The 26479-nt window shown below is 42.2% G+C and overlaps 2 protein-coding genes across 3 annotated transcripts in view; one reads left to right on the top strand and one right to left on the bottom strand.

The window, feature by feature from the left end:
- The window catches only part of WWTR1 (WW domain containing transcription regulator 1), a 140460-nt gene that overhangs the window by 27510 nt on the left and 86471 nt on the right, over positions 1 to 26479 (bottom strand). The window lies entirely within an intron of this gene.
- Positions 4345 to 5712, top strand: LOC131825006 (gamma-aminobutyric acid receptor subunit beta-3-like). Its single transcript, XM_059163796.1, is given in 2 exon segments — positions 4345 to 5266; positions 5356 to 5712. Coding segments are annotated over 2 exon segments (1101 nt in total). The 5' UTR covers positions 4345 to 4431; the 3' UTR covers positions 5622 to 5712.

Genomic DNA, 26479 nt, shown 5'->3' with positions numbered 1-26479 from the left:
GCTTACAAGGAAGAACAGTTGCTATTTTCAGGGATAGTCATTTCTGAACTCCTGAAGAAGGATGCTCCTACTTTTTTCTGACGTAACTGCTACAGACCAGAAAAGATGCCCGACTGTGTCTCTAAGAGAAATCTGTAAACTGAAATATTGCCAACATCAGAAATCCCCAGATTAGAAAAAAGAAGCTTGAAAAAAGTTAGGTTGCTTGTTGGCAGCACAGAGGTTATTAATTTTTAAAACTGACTCGGTTCTGGTAACTTCACGACGGGACAAATACATCCGAGCAAGACTGTCTTCGGGGACTTGGGGAGCCTGCCCTCTTAGTGAGCAAAACCTGCGTCGGGTTTACTCCCAATGGACTCCACACAACAAAAGCAAATATTGTAGAGTTTATTAGCCTCTGCCTCCTTATCTGGGGGAGTTGAAGACTGGGAGATGAGCTCGTCTAACACCACGCCCTTGCTAGGCTTCAAAATACCAGCCCTCACAGAGACCTGGACAGGGAGGAATGAGGGCGATGCTGCTTTCTTTCCTCCACTTCATTTCATGGACTGGATCATGCAGACCACACATCTCCAGTTATGAACGACAGAGACTAGAAAAGAATGGAACTTAGACAACAGTTTTGTTTTCAAAGTAAAGCATACACACCCACAGAGCTTTGTTATGAGAGAACTGACCACGGTATTGTGTGTAATAGCCAGAGACTAAACATTTGGTCCACTGATCAGAAATCAAGGTACACCTGTTCAGAAATTCTCTATAACCATTCCCGAGAACAAGGGAGCTCTGTAGGTACTTAAATGAAACAATCTCTAGGAAACATTGTTCAGGGAGGAGGGAAAAGCCGAGGGACAGAATACTACACATGGACCTGCTACTGCTTCTAGTTAGAAAGGGAGGGCATAGTACACATATCTGTAGCAGAACACGTTAGGAGCCTGGTAACTGTGGGTAACTCGGAGAGGAAAACAGGTGTCAGGGATCGGAGGGGATCTTTCTTTCCTTCCTTCTATACCAGTGGAAGTTTTCCTATGTGCATTTATTACTTAGAGAAAACATAAAAATACAGAAGTAAAAAACATAAAAACGTGGTCATGTATACATCAAACTCAGTATTTTCTGGATGGGAGTGCAAGGCAGTGACCTCAAAAATTATCTGATAAGCAACAATTTCAGCTTAAGAATATAATCAAGGGGGGGGGGGTGCCTGGGTGGCTCAGTGGGTTAAAGCCTCTGCCTTCAGCTCAGGTCATGATCCCAGGGTCCCGGGATGGAACCTGCATCGGGCTCTCTGCTCAGTGGGGAGCCTGCTCCCCCACCCCTCTCTGCCTGCCTCTCTGCCTGCTTGTGATCTCTGTCTGTCAAATAAATAAATAAAATCTTAAAAAAAAAATGTTTAAAGAATGTAATCAAGATCAAGAAAGCCTACCTGGTACAACTCCTCCTTGTAGAAATGCCAAAAATCAATACCCAAAGAAAGAGTGAATTTGGTCATGGTCATAAAATGGTCAGAGGCCTAGAAGCCAGGTGTCTTGGGTCCCACTGAGGTGCCCATGATTCTACCTGCCACTCTGCTCCCTCTAATAGTTTGGTTTCCAACTATCACTGAACCTTCTTTGAGCCTGCAGCTCATGAATGCTACGGATGGTTGAGGTTCTTTAAATCCACTGCTTTCGCTAGCTATTCAGAGAAAATGGGGGCAGAGAAGGCCCAAGACGAGATAAACAGAGAGGAGGTCCTAAGGAGAGCACGGAAGGCAAAACATGTAAATCTGCAATGAAGCTAACACTCCTTGGGATAATATGCCAGAATATTTTAGGGACAGAACAATAGTTCAGCTAAAAACAAAAAAACAAAACAAAACAAAAAAACAAGGGCAATGTATCCCAAATGCCATTTCTGAGGTCAAACCAGTTGAGGGCAGGTTGCCATGAATTGCCTCAAAAAGGCTAAAGACCTCATCAGCCTCCGACTTTTGCCAGTCCCCACAGAAAGGAATAACCCAAACAGAAGATTTCTCCACTGAAGCAGGAATGTATCAAAACTAAAGCAGAGACATCTTCTTTTCCTTTCAAGAGAGTTAGAATTTAAATTTAAATGCACATTTATCTTTTTCATTGTTTTCATCTCCTTTTCCTTCAGTAACTTGCCTTCTCTCCGTTTCTGAAAAATCAATAAAAGCACGCTCTGCAGCTATGTGGCCAGAAACATTTAACGGCTCTTGTTGAGTAAAAAAGAAAACACAGAGTCAAACAAACTCCACAGCATGAGATCTGAACACCCTTTTGATTCCATGACTGTGTCCTTGGTGGAAGAAAGGGTCAACACAGGAATGGGGTGTGGTGGCGGGGGGGGGGGTGACCATCCCTGTTGGATGTAACCCTTTGGTTAATGCTTCCCTGGACAACATCCACAAATGTACCCTCTGGACTGTTCCAGCAAACACACTTGGTCAGTTCCACAAAGACCCACAAGTAGGCTCAGGACAGGAAGGTCCCTGACCTCAGTTCTAAGCCCACATATCATTTGCTACCTAAGAAACAGATACGTTTAAAAAAAAAAAAAAAAAGTAAAGCCTCACTCCTGAACTTTTTGCCTTTTGCAGCCTAAGGGAATGGGCAGCAACAGTTTATAAAGTGTCCTGGCAGCTTCTCCAAGCCAGGAGCTGCAGACGACGAGGGAGGCCAGGGAATCAGAGACTACCCAGTGCACCTCTCCAGGAATGTTTGACAAATGTCTTCTCGGCCTCAGAGAAGTTCAGAGACTTGCTATTCTTGCATCCTGGGCTTGCTTCCTTCATTTTTAAAACAGGCTTGGTTACACACACACACACGGACATATAAAGACATACAGAAACACACACACACAATGTCAAGTGAAGAAAACAAAACCTTAAGGGGTTAGGTTCAACTATGAAACCTATCACAGGCCTGGACAGAGCTGGCTCGGAGGAGATTATGGAAAGAACAATCAGTGTGCTGATGGCTAAAAGCCATACCAAAGCCCTAGAAAGACATGGAAATTACTTTACTCCCTTCAAATCCTTCTCCCCAATTCACATGTGAGTCTGAGGAGGGAAAAGAGGAATACCTGCGGCAAGTATGCATTTCTCAGCCTCCTTTCTCCTTCTGACCACCTTCCTGGCTGAGAGACCACTATACCTGGCACTTTAAGTTGAACCCTTTATTTCTTTTAAGATTTTATTTATCTATTTATTTGGCAGAGAGAGAGAGAGAGAGAGAGAGAGTAGCAGAGGGAGAGGGAAAGGCAGACTTCCTACTGAGCAGGGAGCCCAATGTGGGACTCGATCCCAAGACCCTGGGATCATGGCCTGAGATGAAGGCAGACGCTTAACTGACTGAACCAGCCAGGCAGCCCAAAGCTGATCTTTTAAAAATACATGTTTTGAAAAAAAAAAAAAAAAAAAAACAGAACATGTTTTTGTCAACATGCCAGAGGCACAAACCTATTTAAGTGAGCGAGAAGGTCTCTGTAAGCACAACTTTTTCCACACATACACCCCCCGGAAACCCACTCCCCAACTGTGCTTCTGTTCTATCAGTAATGAGGAAAGTGTCACATGTTGCTGACTATAGTTCCTTAGTTGCATAAAAATACAATATCCATGAGTTCACACTCATATAAACAAGTGGCCGAATACATAAATAAATGGAGGGAGAAGAGACAAATCTCCTGAATGGAAGAATTCCAAACCATTTAATGTAGATACACTATCCTCAGGGAGGGGAGCAAAACTGCCACTCCTTAATAGTAGATTGTATATAGTGACCTCCCCGCAAGGAGTAGAGTATTGAATTGGGGGGGGGGGCAGCCACTTTACAGGGAAGAACTCCTGTATATCAGCCAGATGATCAAGGTCAACTTCAACAATGATAAGCCACAGTGATAGCATGACCCTTGATAAGATGTGACAAAAAGAGCACTTCCTCCCAAAAGCCCATCATCCCAACTCTAATCAGAGAAAAAGATCAGACAAATTCCAACAGGGGGGAATCCTCAAAATTCTTAAGCAGTATTCCTCAAAACTATCAAGGTCATCAAAACAAGGAAAACCTGAGAAGCTATCATGGCCAAGAACAATTTAAGGAGACATGACAAGTAAAGGTAATGTGGTGTTCTGAACAGGACCCTGGAACAGAAAAAGACATTAAATAAAAACTAAGGAAATCCCTATATCCATACTGGTTCACCAATTGTAACAAATGTAGCATACTAATGTAAGATGTTAATAATATGAGAAGTTGATGTGTATATGGGAACTCCATCTTTTCAATTTTTCTGTAAATCTGAAACTGTTCTAAAAAACCGTGTGCAGGCGGCGGCGGCGGCAGCAGCAGAAGCAGCCCCGGCTGCGGGTCGCGACGGCGGCGGGGCGCCCCCTCCCCCGTGCCGGGGCGCGGCGGAGGGATGTGGGGCTTTGCGGGAGGAAGGCTTTTCGGCATTTTCTCGGCCCCAGTGCTGGTGGCGGTGGTGTGCTGCGCCCAGAGCGTGAACGATCCCGGGAACATGTCCTTTGTGAAGGAAACGGTGGACAAGCTGTTGAAAGGCTACGACATTCGCCTAAGACCCGACTTCGGGGGTCCCCCGGTTTGCGTGGGGATGAACATCGACATCGCCAGCATAGACATGGTTTCCGAAGTCAACATGGATTACACCTTAACCATGTATTTTCAACAATATTGGAGAGATAAAAGGCTTGCCTATTCTGGGATCCCTCTCAACCTCACGCTTGACAATCGAGTGGCTGACCAGCTATGGGTGCCTGACACATATTTCTTAAATGACAAAAAGTCATTTGTGCATGGAGTGACAGTGAAAAACCGCATGATCCGCCTTCACCCTGATGGAACGGTGCTGTACGGGCTCAGAATCACCACAACCGCAGCATGCATGATGGACTTGAGAAGATACCCCTTGGATGAGCAGAATTGCACGCTGGAAATTGAAAGCTATGGCTATACCACAGATGACATTGAATTTTACTGGCGTGGCGGCGATAAGGCTGTCACTGGAGTGGAGAGGATTGAGCTCCCACAGTTCTCTATTGTGGAGCATCGTCTAGTCTCAAGGAATGTTGTCTTTGCCACAGGTGCCTATCCTCGGCTCTCACTGAGCTTTCGGTTGAAGAGAAACATTGGATACTTCATTCTCCAGACTTACATGCCCTCTATACTAATTACGATTCTCTCATGGGTGTCCTTCTGAATCAATTATGATGCATCTGCGGCTAGAGTTGCCCTTGTGAGTATGATAAGAAAAACATCCCTTAAGAAGATCTCCAGGATTTTTCAATGGCCTGCAGAGGTTTATCCTGTAGCAATAGTCCTTTCTGGATCACGACCGTGCTGACGATGACAACCATCAACACACACCTTCGGGAGACATTACCCAAAATCCCCTACGTCAAAGCCATTGACATGTACCTCATGGGCTGCTTTGTCTTTGTGTTTCTGGCCCTTCTGGAGTATGCCTTTGTCAACTACATTTTCTTTGGAAGAGGCCCACAAAGGCAGAAGAAGCTTGCAGAAAAGACAGCCAAGGCAAAGAATGACCGTTCCAAGAGTGAAAGCAACCGGGTAGGCCCTCCACCAGCCTGACCACTCACCCTCATGCCTTTCACAGACTCTCCCTGCCCCCTACCACGCATCAGTCGCCGCAGTTACTTACCTGATCTTTAAGTGGGAGTTTTTGGTCATAATCTGTAATGTGGCCTCCTGGAAGTCACCAAGTTTTAGATAAAACCAAAATTAGTGCAGAAACTGGAGAAGCCACAAGCTTCCAGTTTCCTCTGAAAAGAACAGAACATGTGAATACCATGTGAGATGCTGGCTCTGAACTTGACAGGCAAAATGTTCCAAAATGTTGCAATATTCTTTTAGTGATAAAATTACAAATGATATTGTCCAGCATGCCGCTGTGCTTTTTGAGAGGGCAGACCCCTCTCTCATCTACCCACTATCTGGCATAGTCCCCTAGTGCAAGGGAGGAGCAGTGTTCTGTTCAAGGGCTCTTGGCAGGTGTGTGCAGAAAAGTCAGAGCCTGGCCCAGTCAGATAACAGTAGCCAAGGACGGTGCATTGTTTTAGGAAGCCCTTGGGCTGTACACTCCAAAAGAGACCATAAATTAGGTTCACCCCCTCCAGCCTAGCATCCTTATATCCTTCTGGTTACAAAGTAGTTTTGCAATTTCATGTCATTTCATTTTTTAAATGAAAACAATATGTCATTGGAATTATAAACAGTACTTTAATGAAAGCAAAAAAAAAAAAAAAAAAAAAAAAAAAAAAAAACCGTGTGCAGGTACACATGTGCTTGTGTGTGTGTATGTGTAGTGACCACGTCTTCAACAGACACCAGGGACTGTGCAAGATGCTGTCTCTTCCATACTCACTATTAATTCATTTATAAAATTCATTTGTATAGGATACATAAAAATGGAAAAATTTTACAGGGTATATAAAAAATGGATAAATATTTAAAAAAAAAAACCACCATCATGTTCTATAGTGTGTTCCATGGGAGCATATGGAAATTAGGCTACAATAAAAATATAACAATAGCTGCTTCCAGAGGTGTCCCATGGCCAAGTAAGACTGGGAAGTGTTGGGCTACACAAAGTTAAAAGAATTCATTTTGTTGCAAGCTTCCTCAGAGCCTTTACGGCTCTAACAGACAGTGAGACTTTCCAGGAAGGAGACAGAAAATGCAGGACTTCTCAGACTTGGAAGACCAGTGTTCTCCTGAGTGGGAACACTGGGAAATGCTGGTCCACTGCAACTTAGCAGATGTCTTGGCAGTACTGAATCTGACTGAATTGAAGATGAATTAATATTTATTAAGCTCTTACTATGTGCTAAGCCCTTTAAAGTCAACTAAACAGATGTGTAGGACATGGATCCAGGGAAAGGAACATAGCAGCCTGGTGAACCAGGGAAAGGAACATAGCAGCCTGGTGAATGTTGAACAAAGTAACATAAAAACAAAAAAAAATAAAACAGGGGAAGCAAGGGTTATACTACAAGACTGCAGTTTATCTGCCTAAATTCTCCATAATCAACTGCTGATTTAACAGGGGAATTTCAAAGATGGTTTAACTTGCATGTCAGTTTTCATAGGGTGAGGAAAACCTTGCTACACTAACTTTCCTTCCATATATACAAAATAACCTATCTTTGAGGGTTTTTTTTTTTAACTTGCTTCTGTAATAATATAACATTAAATATTCTAAAGAATCCTTCCAGTATCATCCCTTGAGAGTGAGGAGAGCCTCAAAGAGGCTGACTTACTGCTTTGAATACCTGGTTGCCGTTTCCTCAAACAGGTTGACTAGGAAACAGTCAAATGCACACCTTGGGCACCTGGGTGGATCAATGGCTTAAGCCTCTGCCTTCAGCTCAGGTCATGATTCCAGGGTCCTGGGATCAAGCCCGCATCTCTCTGCTCGTTGGGGAATCTGCTTCCTCCCCCTTCTCTCTGCCTGCCTCTCCACCTACTTGTGATCTCTGTCTGTCAAATAAATAAATAAAATCTTTAAAAAAAATGCACACCTTGGGTAACACACTTGATTTGAGATCTAGGAAACTTCTTCAATTCGACGTGGGAGCTAATAAGCTTATATAGATTGCATGAAAAACCCCTTCCAAAAACCTAAGTGCCCTATCAGAGGGAAGCACAAGGGCTCCTGAATCATGAAAGCTTAATAATCACTTATAATATAATATAATATAATATAATATAATATAATATAATATAATATATATAATAATATTATATATATAATATAATATAATAAACTGAAAGCTTAATAATCACTTCATCTTCCTTCCTACTCTGCAAATGCTGGAAGGGTAACCAATTGTCCTGGTCTGACAGAGATGGAGGGCTTTTCTGGAACTTGGGATATCAGGGTTAATGAGGACATCAGAGTCCCAGACAGATGGGCGTCTGGTCACCTTAGGCCTTGACTGTCGCAACACACGGCAGTTGAAACCGCCCCCTACAAGACTTCCTGTGTCCATCCTATCACGTCCCTTTACAAAAAGAACCAATGCCAATACCAAAGACCTATTTGATATTTAGAACCACAGCCAGGAAGTCCCGACCAGCTCTCATCCTCCACGGATTACAACTAGCTGACTGTCCTTTTGCACCCACACTACCTAATAATCACAGAGGAAACATTCCTTCTCCACTTACTCTGAAACTCTTTAGGGAGCTCAAGCACTACTTATGACATTGCACTGCAACACTCGTTAAGCATGCACTTGACTGAGTTTGACTGTCAGGAAATCCTCCATGTTGGATTCCTGGCTGGGCCATACATGCTGAAAGCAGCTCTTTAAAGACTGAACTATATACTCTTCTGTGATCTGAGCTAATTCTCATCTTCCCGAGAGCTGGATTTGTGCTCTTTATAACGAAGACCTGACAAGGAGCCAAGCCTCCCTCCCCTCCTCCACCCTTTGGAACCAACCCTAATAATATGGATTTTCTTTATAAACACAGAACAAAAATAGTTTAGTGCACTTCAGATCTGCCTTACTGATGCACAGACATGAAATACTATAGTCAGTTTCAGGCTTTATGGGTCAGAAACTGATAGGTACCACTACTCCCATAATTTTACAAGGCAGTATTTAATAAATATCAGGTTTTTGCGACTGTTTTCTCTTTACTTCCAGAGCATAGTTCTCTGCTCAGCACCCATTTCCTTTGGTTCTCTTTTATCATTAGTGGTTTACAAACTCAGTTTCCCCAAAAAGCTCCTTCCAGGGGGGCCCGTGTATTCACCCTACTTTGTATCATCAGTGTAGAAGTTCAGGCTGAAATAGACTTCAGTTATTTAGGGCAGGGTTCTCAAACTTTTCTTTAGCAGTAGGATCCTTCCATAGTGTCAGTGGATGGCATGAAGCAGAGGTGACCCTCCTATGTAGAAATCAGTTCAAAGCAAGCCTACAGTCTCAGCTGTCACCAATGGGTTGGGGAGCACTTAAATGGCAGCCCCTTCGGCTATCTTCTCGAAATCCTCTTGGTCTTGCCCTCACTCTGCTTTTCTACAGGCCATTTCTCAACTCTGGATGAAAATATTAAACAAATTTTTAAAACCTGAACTGACACAGCTTTTGGGGTCTGCTTAGCATCTCTTCACATCACCCTAAAATCCTAGCATGGGTCTTTGGGACACAATTTTAGAACCAAAGACTTAGGCCAATTCACTCAATCTGGAGATGATCCTCGGAAGGATAAATGACTCAGCATAAATCACAGGCAGAGACAGTGACAAAAGTACGAAGCCCAGGGATATGCTAGAATGCCATGGTGGGCATCAGCTTTACTGATCACCAATCACTGCCCTGTCCTGCTCACCCTCAGTGATCAAAAAGGATCTACTAAGTTCAATTCAGTGACATGGATCTGTTTCCTCTTCCCGATTTCATGAAAAAGTCTAATACAGACTAGTGTAATTAACTTATTTACTACTACAAAATGCTGAAATCACCATGAATCACATGTTAGGATGATACCCTGTTTGTGTGATCTAGTTTTATAGAAAATGGTATAGGGCTCACTTCTTCAGTCTTTTTTTTTTTTTTTTAAAGATTTTATTTATTTATTTGAAAGACAGAGATCACAAGTAGGCAGAGAGGCAGGCAGAGAGGGAAGCAGACTCCCTGCTGAGCAGAGAGCACCATGGGGGCCTCGATCCCAGGATCCTGAGATCATGACCTGAGCCGAAGGCAGAGGCTTAACCCACTGAGCCACCCTGGCGCCCATTACTTCTTCAGTCTTAAAAAAAAAAAAAAAAAAAAAAAAAAAAAAGACAAGTCAGATAACTTTTAGAAGTTGTATTTCAGGGGCACCTGCATGGCTCAGTAGGTTAAGCATCTGCCTTCAGCTCAGGTCATTATCCCAGGGTCCTTGGATCAAGTCCCACATCAGGCTCCCTGCTTCTCCCTCTGCCTCTGCGATTCCCCCCTGCTTGTGCTCGCTCTCTCGCAAATAAAGAAAACAAAAATCTTTTTTTTTTTTTTTTTAAAGTTCCACTTCATAACTCAGGAAGGTTTAAACAGGAAGCGGTACTGCCATCAGGCAACACTAGACCTTCTGGCCACAGCAGCTTCCAGAAAGTAAGGATATGCACCTGGAAGAAGCCAAAACACACAGGTGTAAATCGTTTCTGACATACGTGCAGACCCAGCCACACCAAGCTTCAAAAATATTTCAGCGTCAAGAGTGTCTGAGTGCAGCTGTGGGTCTTCTCCTCTCTGTTTATGGGCCGTACATGGCTTAACTCATGTGAACTGGCCAATGTCAGGTGTCACGCAGCCCTGTCTGATGGAAAACACATGTCTGCAGAGGTAGGAAGAAAAATCCAGCCACAGTCCTGCCTCGACTCAGTCACGATACAATGAAGAGGAAAAAAGGGCTGCAGACACGTCTCTCGCCCTTCTTGTGTCTCTCTCAGCTCCTGCCAACAATGAGCCGCTTGTTTCTCTTATTTCCCAGAAACAGTATTAGCCGTCCAACAAGGTCAGCAAAAAAAAAAAAAAAAAAAGGCAACTTTTCACTTCAGGGTGCATTTGGTTCCAAAAATCTGTAAAGTATTAAACCAAGAAGTTGTACTATCCCAACTTCACACTGAGCCCTTTATTCCAATTCTGGGTGAGAATAACCACAAGGCAATTTCTCAGCCCACTCAGCTGATAAGGCACAGAGCTGAGGGACATGTGTGCCTTCAGCCTTGCCCAGCCCCTCTGTTTCAGGCCTTAAACCCACTTCCAGGTGCCCCTCAATCTGACAGGTGGACCTTAGGTTTTCCAGATACCCCCGGTTCTTCCAGCTTTAGACCTGTAACCCACACTGCATTTACTTCACAGGAAACCCTGGATTTTTAGTACCAGAGAATGATTTTCCTACTTGATCTCCTGTCTGCTCATCTCCACAGTAATGCAGGTGACAAACCACGGTGCAACGCTGCTCTCCTCAGGGTCCACGATGGAAATGCCTGGAACACTGGTTTTTATTGTTTTCCTAGCAAATGCATGTCCTAAAATGTATATTTTATTGGCATTTGAAAGACTGAGACATGAATTTTCATCATCATATATCCAGAACATGCGAGGTGTAATATATCCAGAACAAGTTAGCATGCTGATTTTTTTTCTGGATCCTACTGTTATAAAGAAATCACATTTTCTTCCACCAAAACCAGCATCAGCAAGTGCTGCTCAGATTCCATATGATTTATGGGATATCACAAGATTGATCCAAAGTGGCCTGTGAAAGGAAGCTCATCTACGAAGCTAGTGAACTTAGGCAAATATGCCCTAACTGGGAAAAAGAGGAAATCGGCCGCTTCACTGTTCTGCTCCACGAAGTTATCTTTGTGTCTTTGAATTTAATACGACGGCCTGGCAAGAGCAAAACCAAAACTGTTTTATTATCTTCAGACAATAGGTACACTTTTATCCTAACAGGAAATGGAAACTCTGATTCATGCATTTATTTTCATTAGTCAGGAGAGAGTTTATTGTAGCTTTTTATTGGTTCGCCTTCCTGAATGATTTTAAAACTACTCCAGGTGCCAAGTGTGGCAACCCAAGCAAAATAACAGAAAATGAATCTACAGCCATTGTTCCATGAGAGGCAGAGAAAAAGCTGTCAGTGTGGAAGGCTCATTTTTAATCTGTTTTCTTTCTGTAATGTACCATTTTAGTACACATCTTTATTATTTCAAGAGCTCATACAGCAGACACTCCAGAAAATAGGCAAAGAACCTAAACAATTTATGAAATAGAATAAGCAATCAGAAATCAAAGTTGGAAAAATGATCAGCCTCACAAGGAATCACAGAAATGCCCAAGTGAGAGCCATTTTTCAGCAATCAGATTAGCAAAGAGAATGAATGATGTGGGGCCAGTAGATGCTTTGCATCAGGCCAGGACTACTCAGGAGGGGAAAAAAGAATTTAAGAAGGGGTAGCAGGATTAGGAAATCTGGTAAAATTATATGTCAAATTTTGAGAACATGTGTCTATGTGTATATTGAAGACTGTACCCCTAGATCTTTTAGGATTTCTTGTGACCCCCCCCCCCAAGATGTTAATTACCTTTTGAAATGAAAAAAATATCAAAGAATTAGCAAAGATAGTGTTTGGATGTTAGGGCAATAGTTGACTTTGTCTCTCCAGTGTTCTACAGTTTATTTAATTATTCACTCACCAAGTACCTGCTGAGTCCCAGCCAGGTACAAGGCACTATACTGTTTCCAGGGGCTAGAGGGAGAGACTGATGAGCAAGATGGAAAGGTCCTTTGATAGGTTAAAGCCTAGTAGGGACACAGACACTAGCAAAAACATAGTGTAACTCTAGGGGTAAGGGCTTTGTACAAACAAATGTGGACTTTCTCAGGCAGAGACATTAAGGAAGCCCTCTCTTGGGAGGTGATCTGTGATCTAAGAAACAGAATCGAATGCAGAAATCAGGCTGGGGGCCATTCTAGGCTGAGGAACAGTAAAGGCAAGATCCCAAGGTAGGAAGGTGGCTGACCTGTGGGTCTGGAGTACTTGTGCAGAACAGGGTGGCCTCCAGGGATGAGGGGCAGGGACCAGGGCCCCTGGGGGCTCACGGCTGTGGTGAGCACTGCCACTGACCTCTGCTCCAGAGTGATAGACATCTCCTTTCAGCTTACTGCTCAGACTCCATGGGAAAGCATCAGAGAATTTCACACACTGTGGTAAAGTGAAAAATTCTGAAGAAACCCAGAGATGGAGAAGTGGAGAGGGTAACCCCCTTGGCATTAGTGTCTCCGGGCTACTGTCTCTCAGCCCTGTGAGGTGCCTGGGGCCCCCTTTAAGGAAGAAAGGCCTAAGTTTTGGAGTGGGGGTAGCGGAACTAGAAACCAAAGCAGCTCTGCTTTTAAAGACTTCCAAGAGGAGATTCTGATCCCGAGCAAAACAAAACACCTATACCTCTTGGTTTTATTTGGGATGGTGTGACAAGGGGGGTTTGTTCTTAAAAACAAATATACATAAAACCCACAGAACAGGGGCACCTGGGTGGCTCAGTGGGTTAAAGGCTCTGCCTTTGGCTCAGGTCATGATCCCAGAGTCCTGGGATTGAGCCCTGCGTCAGGCTCTCTGCTTAGCAGGGAGCCTGTTTCCTCCTCTCTCTGCCTGCCTCTCTGCCTACTTATGATCTCTGTCCAATAAATAAATAAATAAATAAACCACAAAGAACAGCAAATAAAGCTACAACTCTGGATTTCCCTAAGCCTCTCCTGAATCCAGCTGGGGATGTGGTATACCCCTGTTCTGGTGCTCTGAGAGCATGCCATGACCCAGGGTTTAGGGAGTTATAGAAAAAACCTCTAAGACTCCTGGTGTTCACTGTTGTGAGATTTTCTGAGGACTGTCACTTAGAGCACAGTGTCTAGATTGTTAACAGGGAACTGAAGGGAGAAATCCCTGTTTGGCATCTATAAATGGAAAAATTATGTTTTCCCACAACACCAGGTGAACCTTGACCTCATAAATGCTTTGATTTCCGTAACTGAACATGCCTTGCTCTTTGCAAGAGTCCCCAAATCTCAAAGCCAAATGTTCATGCACCTCTAGCCACCACATAGGGCCTGTGGTACACATTCTTCTCTCTGGCTTTACTATTTTCTCAGCTTCAATCTCCTTTTACCACAACTTATTTATATGCACCCTTTCGAATTATGTGGGTTTTTAAAATTTTATTATTTATTTGATAGATTGAGAGAGCAAGCACAAGCAGGTGCAGTAGCAGGCAGAGGGAGAGGGAGAAGCAGGCTCCCTGATGAGCAAGGAGCCTGACATGGACCAGGACCCTGGCATCATGACCTGAGCCGAAGGCAGCTGCTTAACCAACTGAGCCACCCAGGGACCCCTTGAAATATGTGCTTTATAAGAGGCAAGAATAGAGAATAAATGAATGCAAGTATCACTGTCTCATTTCAAAACTGTCTCTCTGGGGGGCGCCTGGGTGGCTCGGTTGGTTAAGTGGCTGCCTTCAGCTCAGGTCATGACCCCAGGGTCCTGATGAAGACCCCCATTTCATGGAGACCCACACTGAGCTCCTTGCTCAGCAAGAAGCCTGCTTTTCCCTCTGCTTGTGCTCTCTCTCTGTCAAATATATAAATAAAAATCTTTAAAGAAGAAACTGTATCTCTGTGTATCAAGGTATACAGACTACTGTTGGTTAATTAAATAATGTTCTGCGAAACTTAAGTGAGCATGCTGGCAATGACATTTGCTCACCATCTCAAGGAGAAGGGCTTATTTGACCTGAAGTCACACCTTCCAGGGACCTGGTGGAGCAAAGAAGGTCTCATCATATTGCACTGACTTTTTGGAACACATCAGGAGAGAAGCCAGTTGACACAAGCAAACACTGCTCTTCCTCCATCTTCCACAGATACTACCTTAACCAAGGGATCAAAGCCAACATTGCCCATACCGGGACAAACTGACTTCATGTGCCTTCCTGCCAAAAATGTGTAACCTAAATCTAAACCACGAGGAAACACCAGACAAATCCAAATTAGAGACTGATCTATGAAATAACTGGCCTATACCCTTCAAAGATATCATGATCCAAAAACACAAGGGCCCAGGAATTACTCCAGGTAAAAAGAGATTAAGTAAACAGGACAACTAAATGCAGTGCATGGTCCTTGATAGATCTGGGGCCAAAAACCACACTACTGTGGCATTCGAAGAAATTCTCAAACACGGGTGTGGACTAGATAATAATGTTGTCCCAATGTTAAATTCCCTGCTTTGGATACCTATACAGTGCTTATGTAAGAACATATCCTCTTAGAAAATATAATTTGAAGTATTTAGGCGTAAAAGAGCATGATGCCTCCAACTTAATCTCAAAAGGTTCAAGGGGGGGGGGAGGGAAAAAATACATAAACATACAGAGAAAGTGAGATAAGCAAATGTGGCAAATCATAAACAATTAACAAAGGCAAATCTGAACAATGGGTATATGGGAGTTCCTTGTACTAGAAGCTCTTCTGCAAGTTTAAGATTAATTGAAAATAGTAAGTGAGGTATTTAAAAAAAAAAAAAAAAAAAAAAAAAGACAAGAAAGAAAAACTTCCCTATACACACCCTAAACTCCCCAGAGACTGAAAATTCTGTCTGGCTGGGTCAGGAGAAACTGCCTCACGTATGAGCCATTGTACTGAAACGTTTTTATCTTTGAGGAAACCCCCAACTAAACAATGGTTTTGAAAACTGACCAGAATTTGAAGGGGAGAGAACCCCAGTTATAATATGTGCTAAGGATTCCAATACCTGATGCTCCCAACCTCCCCACCTCCGCCCCAGACCCCACCTGTTCTTTAGAAATAATTCTGGGTGAAGTTTGTCAGGAGGTACCGACTTCCGGTCATAAATTAGTCACAGGATTTAACAGTGACTAGAGCTAGCAATATTGTAAACGTATATTTGAACACTGCTAACAGAGTTGATCTTGAACGTCCTCATCACTAGAAAACAAATTTTGTAACTATGTGTGGTGACGGATGTTAACTAGATTTATTGTGCTGAGCATTTCACAGTATGTGCACATATCAAAACATTATGTTGTGCAACTGAAACTAATGTGTTAATTATCTAGATCTTAATTTTTTTAAAAAGGAGAAAATTTCATATTCAAAAAAACAAACAGCAGGTAAGACAGGGCAAGGAATTGCCCTACTGGACTCGCTGAACAGTCCTCTCAAAGAAACAGTTCTGGACAACCTCGCCTGACTACACAACACCAGACTAGAGAATTACAAGTTTTCTTAGGGAGACTCTGTGCTCCAAGAGTTAACTGACTGTAAAGCTTGAGGCTCTTCATCCACAGGCCCTCACTTCCCAGAGTGGAGCTGAATAAAGGCCACGTTCCACATAGGCCTTCTTGACAGAAGAAAAAAATGGACAACTGCGAAGGGCAAGCTGAGTCTGGAGAAGGCACCAGCGAATGCAAACACATGGAAGTATGTTTCAGGAAGAAATGCGTCAGGCCAAAGCCATCTATTTTAATATGATTTGGGCCCTGGGGTTCCCTCAAATTGCAAGGGAAGCAGTTTTGTATTTAAAACTACGGCAGGAGCGCCAGGATGGCTCAGTGGGTTAAGCGGCTGCCTTTGGCTCAGGTCACAATCTTGGCATCCTGGGAAGGAGTGCTTCTCCCTCTCCCTCTGCTGCTCCCCCTGCTTGTGCTCTTTCTCTGTCAAGTAAGTAAAATCTTAAAATATAATAATAGTAATAATAAAACTAGGGCAGAGACAGAGGAGAAGACGATACACAAATGACTGAGCCATGCTGCAGACTGGAGAAGTGAGGTCTCCCGAGGAATAACCCTCAGGCTCAGCATCTCAGACAGAAGCAAAAGAAAAACAACACAAGTGGTGGAGACGAGAAGCTCTGAAGCCTTCCCACTGGCGGTGGCCCTGAGCATTCATTTCATTAGGCTGGGATGATCCAACCCCGTTTGGGGAGAGATGAGAGTTCCATTCTAATTAGTTCAGACATTATGGTAGTTGACAGGGGTAGAAATGGAATCTTTTTCTTGATACTGAAAGTGTGAGCTTTGAAGCAGCTAAATGAAAATCTTGTGAGCCAGGACTAAATCACCCACATTAAAAAATATTTTTTACTCTCTTTTCTTCCAGCTCTGCAAATATGTGACTCTTGGCAAAGCTGAAAACTCACAACTCACTCTTCACTGGTGTCTGAGAAACAGCACACTGGAAAGGAAAAGGACTAAAATAATATGGAATGAAATGCATGACATGTACTAGGAAGCAAAAGAACTTCAAATGAAACTTCCATTTATGGCTTAGTCAAAAACATATGGATAGGCAAACTGAGAAACAGAGCTAGTGGGAACGTAGGTGCATGGTGAAAAATACACTTCTTATGACAACCTTAAATCATTTATTGCATAAGGAAGCTATGCCCCAAATTCCCCACCCATGGCCCGCCCCCAGCAACACACCAGGGAATCTGCAGACAATTACCTGTTTAGTTAGATAAAAGCAAACCATGTCAAAATTGTATTTTTTTAATTATTTATTTTTTATAAACATATATTTTTATACCCAGGGGTACAGGTCTATGAATCGTCAGGTTTACACACTTCACAGCACTCACCAAAGCACATACCCTCCCCAATGTCCATAACCCCACCCCCCTTCTCCCAACTGCCCTCCTCCCAGCAACCCTCAGTATGTTTTGTGAGATTAAGAGTCATTTATGGTTTGTCCCCCTCCCAATCCCATCTTGTTTCATTTATTCTTCTCCTACCCCCTTAAGCCCCCATGTTGCATCACCACTTCCTCATATCAGGGAGATCATATGATAGTTGTCTTTCTCCGCTTGACTTATTTTGCTAAGCATGATGCGCTCTAGTTCCATCCATGTTGTCACAAATGGCAAGATTTCATTTCTTTTGATGGCTGCATAGTATTCCATTGTGTATATATACCACATCTTCTTGATCCATTCATCTGTTGATGGACATCTAGGTTCTTTCCATAGTTTGGCTATTGTGGACATTGCTGTTATAAACATTCGGGTGCATGTGCCCCTTCTGGATCACTACGTTTTTATCTTTAGGCTAAATACCCAGTAGTGCAATTGCTGGGTCATAGGGCAGTTCTATTTTCAACATTTTGAGGAACCTCCATGCTGTTCTCCAGAGTGGTTGCACCAGCTTGCATTCCCACCAAGAGTGTAGGAGGGTTCCCCTTTCTCCGCAACCTCGCCAACATCTGTCGTTTCCTGACTTGTTGATTTTAGCCATTCTGACTGGTGTGAGGTGATATCTCCTTGTGGTTTTGGTTTGTATTTCCCTGATGCCGAGTGATATGGAGCACTTTTTCATGTGTCTGTTGGCCATCTGGATGTCTTCTTTGCAGAAATGTCTGTTCATGTCCTCTGCCCATTTCTTGATTGGATTATTTGTTCTTTAAAGAAGAACTAATTCCTATTCTCCTGAAACTCTTTGAAAAAACAGAAATGGAAGGAAAACTTCCAAACTCATTTTATGAGGCCAGCATCATCTTGATCCCAAAACCAGACATGGATCCCATCAAAAAAGAGAGCTATATAGACCAATATCCTTGATGAACACAGATGCGAAAATTCTCACCCAAATACTAGCCAATAGGATTCAACGGTACATTAAAAGGATTATTCACCACGACCAAGTGGGATTTATTCCAGGGCTGCAAGGTTGGTTCAACATCCGCAAATCAGTCAATGTGATACAACACATCAATAAAAGAAAGAACAAGAACCATATGATACTCTCAATAGATGCTGAAAAAGCATTTGACAAAGTACAGCATCCCTTCCTGATCAAAACTCTTCAAAGTGTAGGGATAGAGGGCACATACCTCAATATTATTAAAGCCATTTATGAAAAACCCACCGCAAATATCATTATCAATGGAGAAAAACTGAAAGCTTTTCCGCTAAGGTCAGGAACACGGCAGGGATGTCCATTATCACCACTGCTATTCAACATAGTACTAGAAGTCCTAGCCTCAGCAGTCAGACAACAAAAGGAAATTAAAGGCATCCAAATCGGCAAAGAAGAAGTCAAATTATCACTCTTTGCAGATGATTTGATACTGTATGTGGAAAACCCAAAAGACTCCACTCCAAAACTGCTAGTACTTGTACAGGAATTCAGTAAAGTGTCAGGATATAAAATCAATGCACAGAAATCAGTTGCATTTCTCTACACCAACAACAAGACAGAAGAAGGAGAAATTAAGGAGTCAATCCCATTTACAATTGCACCCCAAACCATAAGATACCTAGGAATAAACCTAACCAAAGAGGCTAAGAATCTATACTCAGAAAACTATAAAGTACTCATGAAAGAAATTGAGGAAGACACAAAGAAATGGAAAAATGTTCCATGCTCCTGGATTGGAAGAATAAATATTGTGAAAATGTCTATGCTACCTAAAGAAATCTACACATTTAATGCAATCCCTATCAAAGTACCATCCATCTTTTTCAAAGAAATGGAACAAATAATTCTAAAATTTATATGGAACCAGAAAAGACCTCGAATAGCCAAAGGCTATTGAAAAAGAAAGCCAAAGTTGGTGGCATCACAATTCCGGACTTCAAGCTCTATTACAAAGCTGTCATCATCAAGACAGCATGGTACTGGCACAAAAACAGACACATAGATCAATGGAACAGAATAGAGAGCCCAGAAATAGACCCTCAACTCTATGGTCAACTAATCTTCGACAAAGCAGGAAAGAATGTCCAATGGAAAAAAGACAGCCTCTTCAATAAATGGTGTTGGGAAAATTGGACAGTCACATGCAGAAGAATGAAATTGGACCATTTCCTTATACCACACACAAAAATAGACTCAAAATGGATGAAGGACCTCAATGTGAGAAAGGAATCCATCATAATCCTTGAGGAGAACACAGGCAGCAACCTCTTCGACCTCAGCTGCAGCAACATCTTCCTAGGAACATCGCCAAAGGCAAGGGAAGCAAGGGCAAAAATGAACTATTGGGATTTCATCAAGATCAAAAGCTTTTGCACAGCAAAGGAAACAGTTAACAAAATCAAAAGACAACTGACAGAATGGGAGAAGATATTTGCAAACGACATATCAGATAAAGGACTAGTGTCCAAAATCTATAAAGAACTTAGCAAAATTGTATTTTTTAAGGAATTCCTACACTTTACTAACATACATTCCAAAGAAACTGGAAAAAATGAGGAAGCTAAAGGCAGGCACAAAAATTCATGTGTAAGAGTGACGGCAACATCACTTATAATGGTAGAAAAACGGCCTGAACCTGTAGATCTCTCAATAGAAGAATTGGTTAAATAAATTATAGGATAGTCACCCTAAAGAATATTGTATAGCCATTAACATGAGGTAATGGTTTATAAACAGAAATATGCCCAAGTCCATTCATAAACAAGGAGAACCTAGGCTATACCAATCAGAATTATAAAGACTAAAAAGCCTGATAACAGATTGGTCAAAGTAGGAGGAAAAGAGCATTTCAATACACTGTTGGTAGGGATGTAAAATGGTGTAACCTTTTTGGAGGGAAGAACAAGAGCTATTAAATTGCTCTTAATTCTTATGCACTTAATTTTTAGGAATTTTTAGGAAATTCAGGAAGTTCAGGAAGTCCACCTCTGCAAAATTATCTTATACATAAACAGCACAAGGCACAAGGATACATACAGGAATGCACACTATAGCATTGCTTAGTAACAGTGAACCATCAGAAAAGAAATCTAAAAGATCCAGAATAAGGGACTGTTTAAATAAATTTGGTACATCAGTAGTGCAGAATATTACAAAACCTGGTAAAGAATGAATGTATCTCTAAGAACAAATTTAGAAGGCTCTCTAGCATATGTTAAGTTTAAAAAAGACATATACACCGAAGCTTACATATGCACACAGAATATTTCTAGAATACTCAGGAAGCTAGTAGCAGTGTTTTCAAGGAAGAGGAGAGAAGGGCTGGGGGTCCCTGTGTGAGAGAGAATGACTTCTCATGAATATTCTTTGAACTGTTTGAATTTTTTTGCCATGTATGTGTTACTATTCCAATAAAAACAGCTAATCTTTTATGATTAAGTGAATTGGATAGATGCTCATGATATGTTAAAGGGAAAAACAAAAAAAGAATACAGAAGGTTTTCCAGCTTTTCTTGTTCACATTTATATTGAAAAAAGAAAACGTTGCTGTGATTTTGAATGCTCAGATTACAGTGTTTTTCAGCTGTTCTACAATGACCAAATAGTAATTATATAACATGGGGAGGGCATTTTGAATATTGTTGCCTCAAGTATGTTTAGGATCTTATCTTTTCCTGTCCTTTTTTTTTTTTTTTTTTTTTTTTAAACCAAAGAGAGGGGGTGATCTTCCTTTCTTCAGCACTTAATGAGAAAAGACCATGAAAGCTTTTGTTTTCTTGGCTTCTCTTTCAGTATTATTTTGCTGACTTCATCACGGAGAATTATCCAGAGTCAAGCATGGTGGAACAGCTGTCCCTGACCACCAGCAACTGCAGAACACCCAGGGAATAAATTTAGACTTTCAGAAAGGAAGAAGAAATCAATCTTCCAGTTGATATGGGGTGGGGGAGGTGATGATCACACAAGGGCAGGGACACCACCAGGCGCCCCAAAGAGGAGATCAAAGAAGAGTGTCCAAATGTCACTCAGCACTTATTAATTTGGAACAAGTGGCCAAAGGACAAACCATCCCAGAATCCCTTCACCTCAAACTAACTGGGCCAATTCCCTAGGACAAGGAAGTTCCTGAGGGCGAACTCCTGGAAGTCGGCCAGCACATACCACTGAAACTGTCAAAATTATTTTTAAAACTCTCAACAAGGGTACACAGCTTGGAGAAGAAATCAGAATCCATTAAAACTAGTAAGTAAATAAGGGAGGTAGTACCCACGAAGAAGGGACTTAAGGGAAGCCTGACCTGGCCTTATGTCCTTCCTAAGAGGCTGTGCTCTTCTTTGGGGCATGGCGTGCCTCTCTGGAATTTTTCCGAGGCGTGATGCTCTGGTCAACCCTGAGCAAGCGAAATTCAAGGTGAGCTGACACACTTACCGTATGAATGCAGACAATACAGTTCAATAACCCGGATGCCCAAAGAGCAATGTTTTCCCTCGTTTTTGAAGTTTACATGGTACAGCTGGGGGGGTCAAAACTCTCTGTAAAGTGGCTTCAGAGATCACATACCCAATGCTCACGTAGGCACTAATACCAGCAAGTGCCAAAAAGACAAATGTCAATGCCAGAATAAATGTCTACTTTGGACAAAGAACCCAGTCAAAAAGTTGGTGAGCAAATTCGGACTTCTTTTCAGATAACTCCACTTAAAGAATGGATAACCCAAGGGGGTTTCTGCCATTAATTATTATGACGGCATTCTCCAATCACTATGCTGAAACACAGAACTCTGCTGTAGCACCGACACCTGGCTGAAGACCAGAGTCATCTGGGTGCTTGGAAACAGCACTCCTTCTAAGACCCCAATCTACACCATCTGAAACAGAATTTCCCAGAGGTGGGGCCCAGGCATTATTCCAGCAGCAGCCCAAGACTTCTTCAAGGAGCCGGTGACTGGATCCTTAACATCCATGTTTACCAAATGATCCAAAGGATCTTAACAGCTCTAGATGTGGATCCCCACTGGAGAAACACTGATCTTAGAGACCAGGGAATAACCTGCATGCCACTGGCAGACTCATTCCACTGCAGAAGCTTGAAGATTCATGGTTTTGTTTGGACCGCACACAGGGCCTGGAGCCTTCTTCCCAACACCCCTCCTCCTCTCCTGCTATGAAAAGCTCAAGACATCAACTGGTTCTCCATTTTTTCCCCTTTAGGCTACTGTAAAAGTAATATAACCACATTACAGAGAAAACAAAAGGAATCACCCCCCATCAACAAGGCTTACCATGACCACAAGTAACACTGAAAAATACGTTAACTGACTGACTTAATACATTAACTCTACGAAGTGGTACACCTGTGATGTATAATGCACGTGGCTAGGGGCTAGAAATACACAGATGGAGAGCAAATCTGTGGGAAAGGAGACTCTAGACAGTCTGTTCTTAAGAACAAAATTATAGTCCTAGCATAAACAATTTTTTTTGCTTTGTAAAATTAGACTGAAATAATAAACAGTTTTCCATGCACCACATAGTCCTTATACTATCATTTTAATGGTTAAAAATATATTTTTGTTGTACTGAAGACATTTACTTGGGGGGGGGGGCAATATTATAAATAACCCATGTTTGTGTACACATTTTCCAAAGTGTTCATCTAGCATACTACATCTAGAATTTGATCTTGGAGAATATTTTCTTATGAAAATTGTGGCACCAAAATATTTTTAAGGCTCTTGAGGCTTCCTATCATAGAGGAAGTTTTCTACCTAAAATTTCTAAATTTCACAATAAAATTGGCAACTAATTACCACCTAATCTTATTTCATCCAGACAAACTAATACAGCTTGCCACCGAACAATGTGTGTTTTAACTGAATGGGTTCACTTACATGCTAATTTACAGCATATAGTACTGTAAATGTATTTTCTTTTGTGATTTTCTTAACACTTTTCCTTCTCTAGCTTACGTTATTGTAAGAATATAGTATATGATACATATACAGAATGTGCGTTATTAGACTGTTCCATATTAATAGTAAGGCTACCGGTCAATAGTAGATTATTAGTAGTGAAGTTTGGGGGGAATCAAAGTTATATGAAGATTTTGAAGGTGCAAGGGGTCTGCTCTGCAATTCTCCCCACCCCCGTGCTGTTCATGTTCAAGGTTAACTGAACTGATCTACACATTAAGATAAATGGAATGTACACATGGAAACCCAAAGTTCCTTTCTTTTTATCTATTACACCTCACTTTATTGTATGAAAGGAGCTGAAACAGTTGATTTAATAATGTTTTTAGACCCCATTTCATGCATCTTTAAAAGCCTTACAAGGAAAAAAAAAAAACAAACAGCTGTAATTAATCTCTCTTTGGAAACTCCGAAGAACAGTCTTCAAAAATGTTATCAAATAGAGTGAATTTTGACAACTGATGGCTTCCTACAAATCTAAGATGAAAATAATGATTTCTACAGTATTTAGAAAATTGTTTCTTCTATTTCTAATCAAGGGGGAGGTGAAGCCTCTTTAACCAGAACCCCTTCCTTCTTCCTCATGCCCACCAGTCTTCCTCCCCTGCCATATACACCCATGTTCTATCACCACGTTCCTACCAATGCCCTATCACTCTACCCCCTCCTGTAAAGTATCAAGCTTTTTCAGTTTGTCTTTGGGTTTGTGTGTGTGTACTTATGCCTATCAGGCTAACTGATGCTGCAGAACCATGAAGTTCAAAAAGTAGAAAGAGTATCAGAGCTGCAAAAACCACTGTAGCTAGATGTGTCTGCCACAGACGTACCACATAAATCTGATACACTGGAAAAAGAAAAAAGTAGCCTACACATAAATCTGACTTTTAGCAAACCTTAGGATACCTTTCTATGTGCTTTAGCAACACTGGGCTGCAGTGTCCCTTAGCTATTTTATTTGCTTCTGTTAAAAAGTTTTTCAGTGCCTTTGTGCACTTCCTAGAGGAAAGAATAAGCCAATTTACCAAACGAAGCACAGACAAGATTTTCCGTCTTGTCTTGAAAAGCATGCCCTGCAAAAAAGGAAAACACACACACACGTGTTTATAATTTGAAGTATGGGCCAAGGCAGAACTGGAGGACTTAGACTCTGGCCTGGTGGACGGCACATTTTCAAAGGGAAAGCGTGTGTGTGTGTGTATGTGTGTGTGTGGTATTTTAAAAATTCCTATAGCATTAAAAATACTCCCTGGCTGCACTTTACCAAAAGTTTCTGAACCGGCTCGGGCTGGCAGTCTGGTGAAGCTGTTACACAGTCTTTATTTTTCCTGTTCTGTCTGGGAGGATACTGGCACCCCAGGTTGGAGCCTCATTCCAAAAAGAGGTCTGTTAATGTGTGACAGGAGCCCAGCACACCACAGTTTCTGATCATGAGGATTATCACCAAAAGGGCAAAACTGCATGTCACTTTCTCTGGGCAATAACATTTTAAAATATGGAGATATTTTAAGTCGCTACGTGATTTTGGTATGCACGTGCCGAGAAATGGGAAAACCTTGCCCGTCACACTTGTCCAGACAGCAATGTCCTTCACGTGCAGCTTGAGTGTGCCTACTTGTCACAAACCCCCTATTAATGATCTGATGGAGAAAGAGCCGGGTTGCGAGAACATGCCTCTTCTGTCTTCTCACGACTGCTCTCTGGGGTCCACCAACTCATCCTTGCAACGCGTAAATGAAAGTGCCCAAATGAATCAGGCTATGGGCACCATGGCTGGGTTTTCCCGAGGGAGGAGCAGGCCAGCTTTCTAAGAGGTCACACCGCAAGCTCTTCCTCCCAAGTACACGGCGGCCAGAACAGTGAGGGAAAATGAGGCTACCAGCTAACAAGAACAGTCACAACATCATACTTCTCTGGGGGCTTCCTATATGTCAAGTATCAAGACAACGTTTAGGAGACATGCATCAGAGTGGCCACGTATGTTTGCTGTCATCACCACCACTTTTCAGGAAGGACAACAAGACTTAGAGAGGCTCATCACAAACAAAACTAGTAAATGTCTAACCCAAGAGAAACTCAGCTCTGACTCCAAGTTCTTCCCATGAACCACCAGTCAGAAAAGTTCCCTGCTTCCACCCTACCCCTTTCACCACGCTAACACCCTAACAGCCTAACTAATTTCCTTAGCAGGCCCCAGTTTCCCCCAAGCCCTCCACCCTATATATATTAGACTAGGCCCTGTGTAGAGTTCTTTTTTTTCTCCGTTTGTTTCATTTCCCCCCCCCTTCAAAAAAATCCAGTGGGTATTAATAATGATTAATGAGACCAACAACCCACTTAAACAATACAAGGTCCTATGTGGTTTGTGTTATGAAAAAAAGTCAACTTTCAGATGTACAGATATTTTCCCCCTTCACTGTTACAGAAGAGCACGGATTCTAAGAAAGTTGTCAGCCCCAAGCAATACAGCTTCCACCTCGGGGCACCTGGGTGGCTAGGTTAGCTGGGTGTCTGCCTTTGGCTCAAGTCATGATCTCAGGGTCCTGGGACTGAGCCCTTCACTGGGTTCCCTGCTCCATGGGAAGTCTGCTTCTCCCTCTCCCCCCTGCTTGTGCTGTCTCTCTCCCTCTCTTTTAAATAAAATCTTTATTTAAAAAAAAAAAAATGGCTTCCACCCAGAGATCATCTATTCTCTTACTCTCTGAAATTCTCCAAGATCCTCCTTTCTTCTTCCATTTACTGGGCACCTCTGGTGACTGAGACACAAAAGTCACCCATCTGCTCGGAAAGAATCAAGTAGGATAAAACCTCACAGAAAACCTGATTTGGCAAATACAAAAACAAAAATTTCATAGACCAAGCCAGAGATGGTTCTCTGAAATAAAAAGAATTTTTTAAAGATTTTAGTTATTTATTTGACAGAGATACAGCGAGAGTAGGAACACAAGCAGAGGAACTGGGAGAGGGAAAGCAGGTCTTCCCGCCAAGCAGGGAGCCCGATTCAGAGCTTGATTCCAGAACCTGGGATCAAGATCCAAGTCGAAGGCAGACGCTTAATGACTGAGCTGCTCAGGGGCCCCAAGAGGGTTCCTTTTTCTCCATATCCTCACCAACACTTGTTATTTCTTGATTTTTGATACTGGACATTCTGACTAGTGTAAGGTAATATCTCACTGTGGTTTTTGGTTTTGTTTTGTTTTGTTTTGTTTTGTTTTGTTTGATTTGCATTTCCCTGGTGATCAATGATGTTGAGTATC

This window comes from Mustela lutreola, chromosome 2 (genome assembly GCF_030435805.1).
Source record: "Mustela lutreola isolate mMusLut2 chromosome 2, mMusLut2.pri, whole genome shotgun sequence".
Lineage (NCBI taxonomy): Eukaryota > Metazoa > Chordata > Mammalia > Carnivora > Mustelidae > Mustela > Mustela lutreola.
The sequence above is the reverse complement of the archived record's forward strand: the minus strand, read 5'-3'. Positions and strand labels throughout refer to the sequence as shown.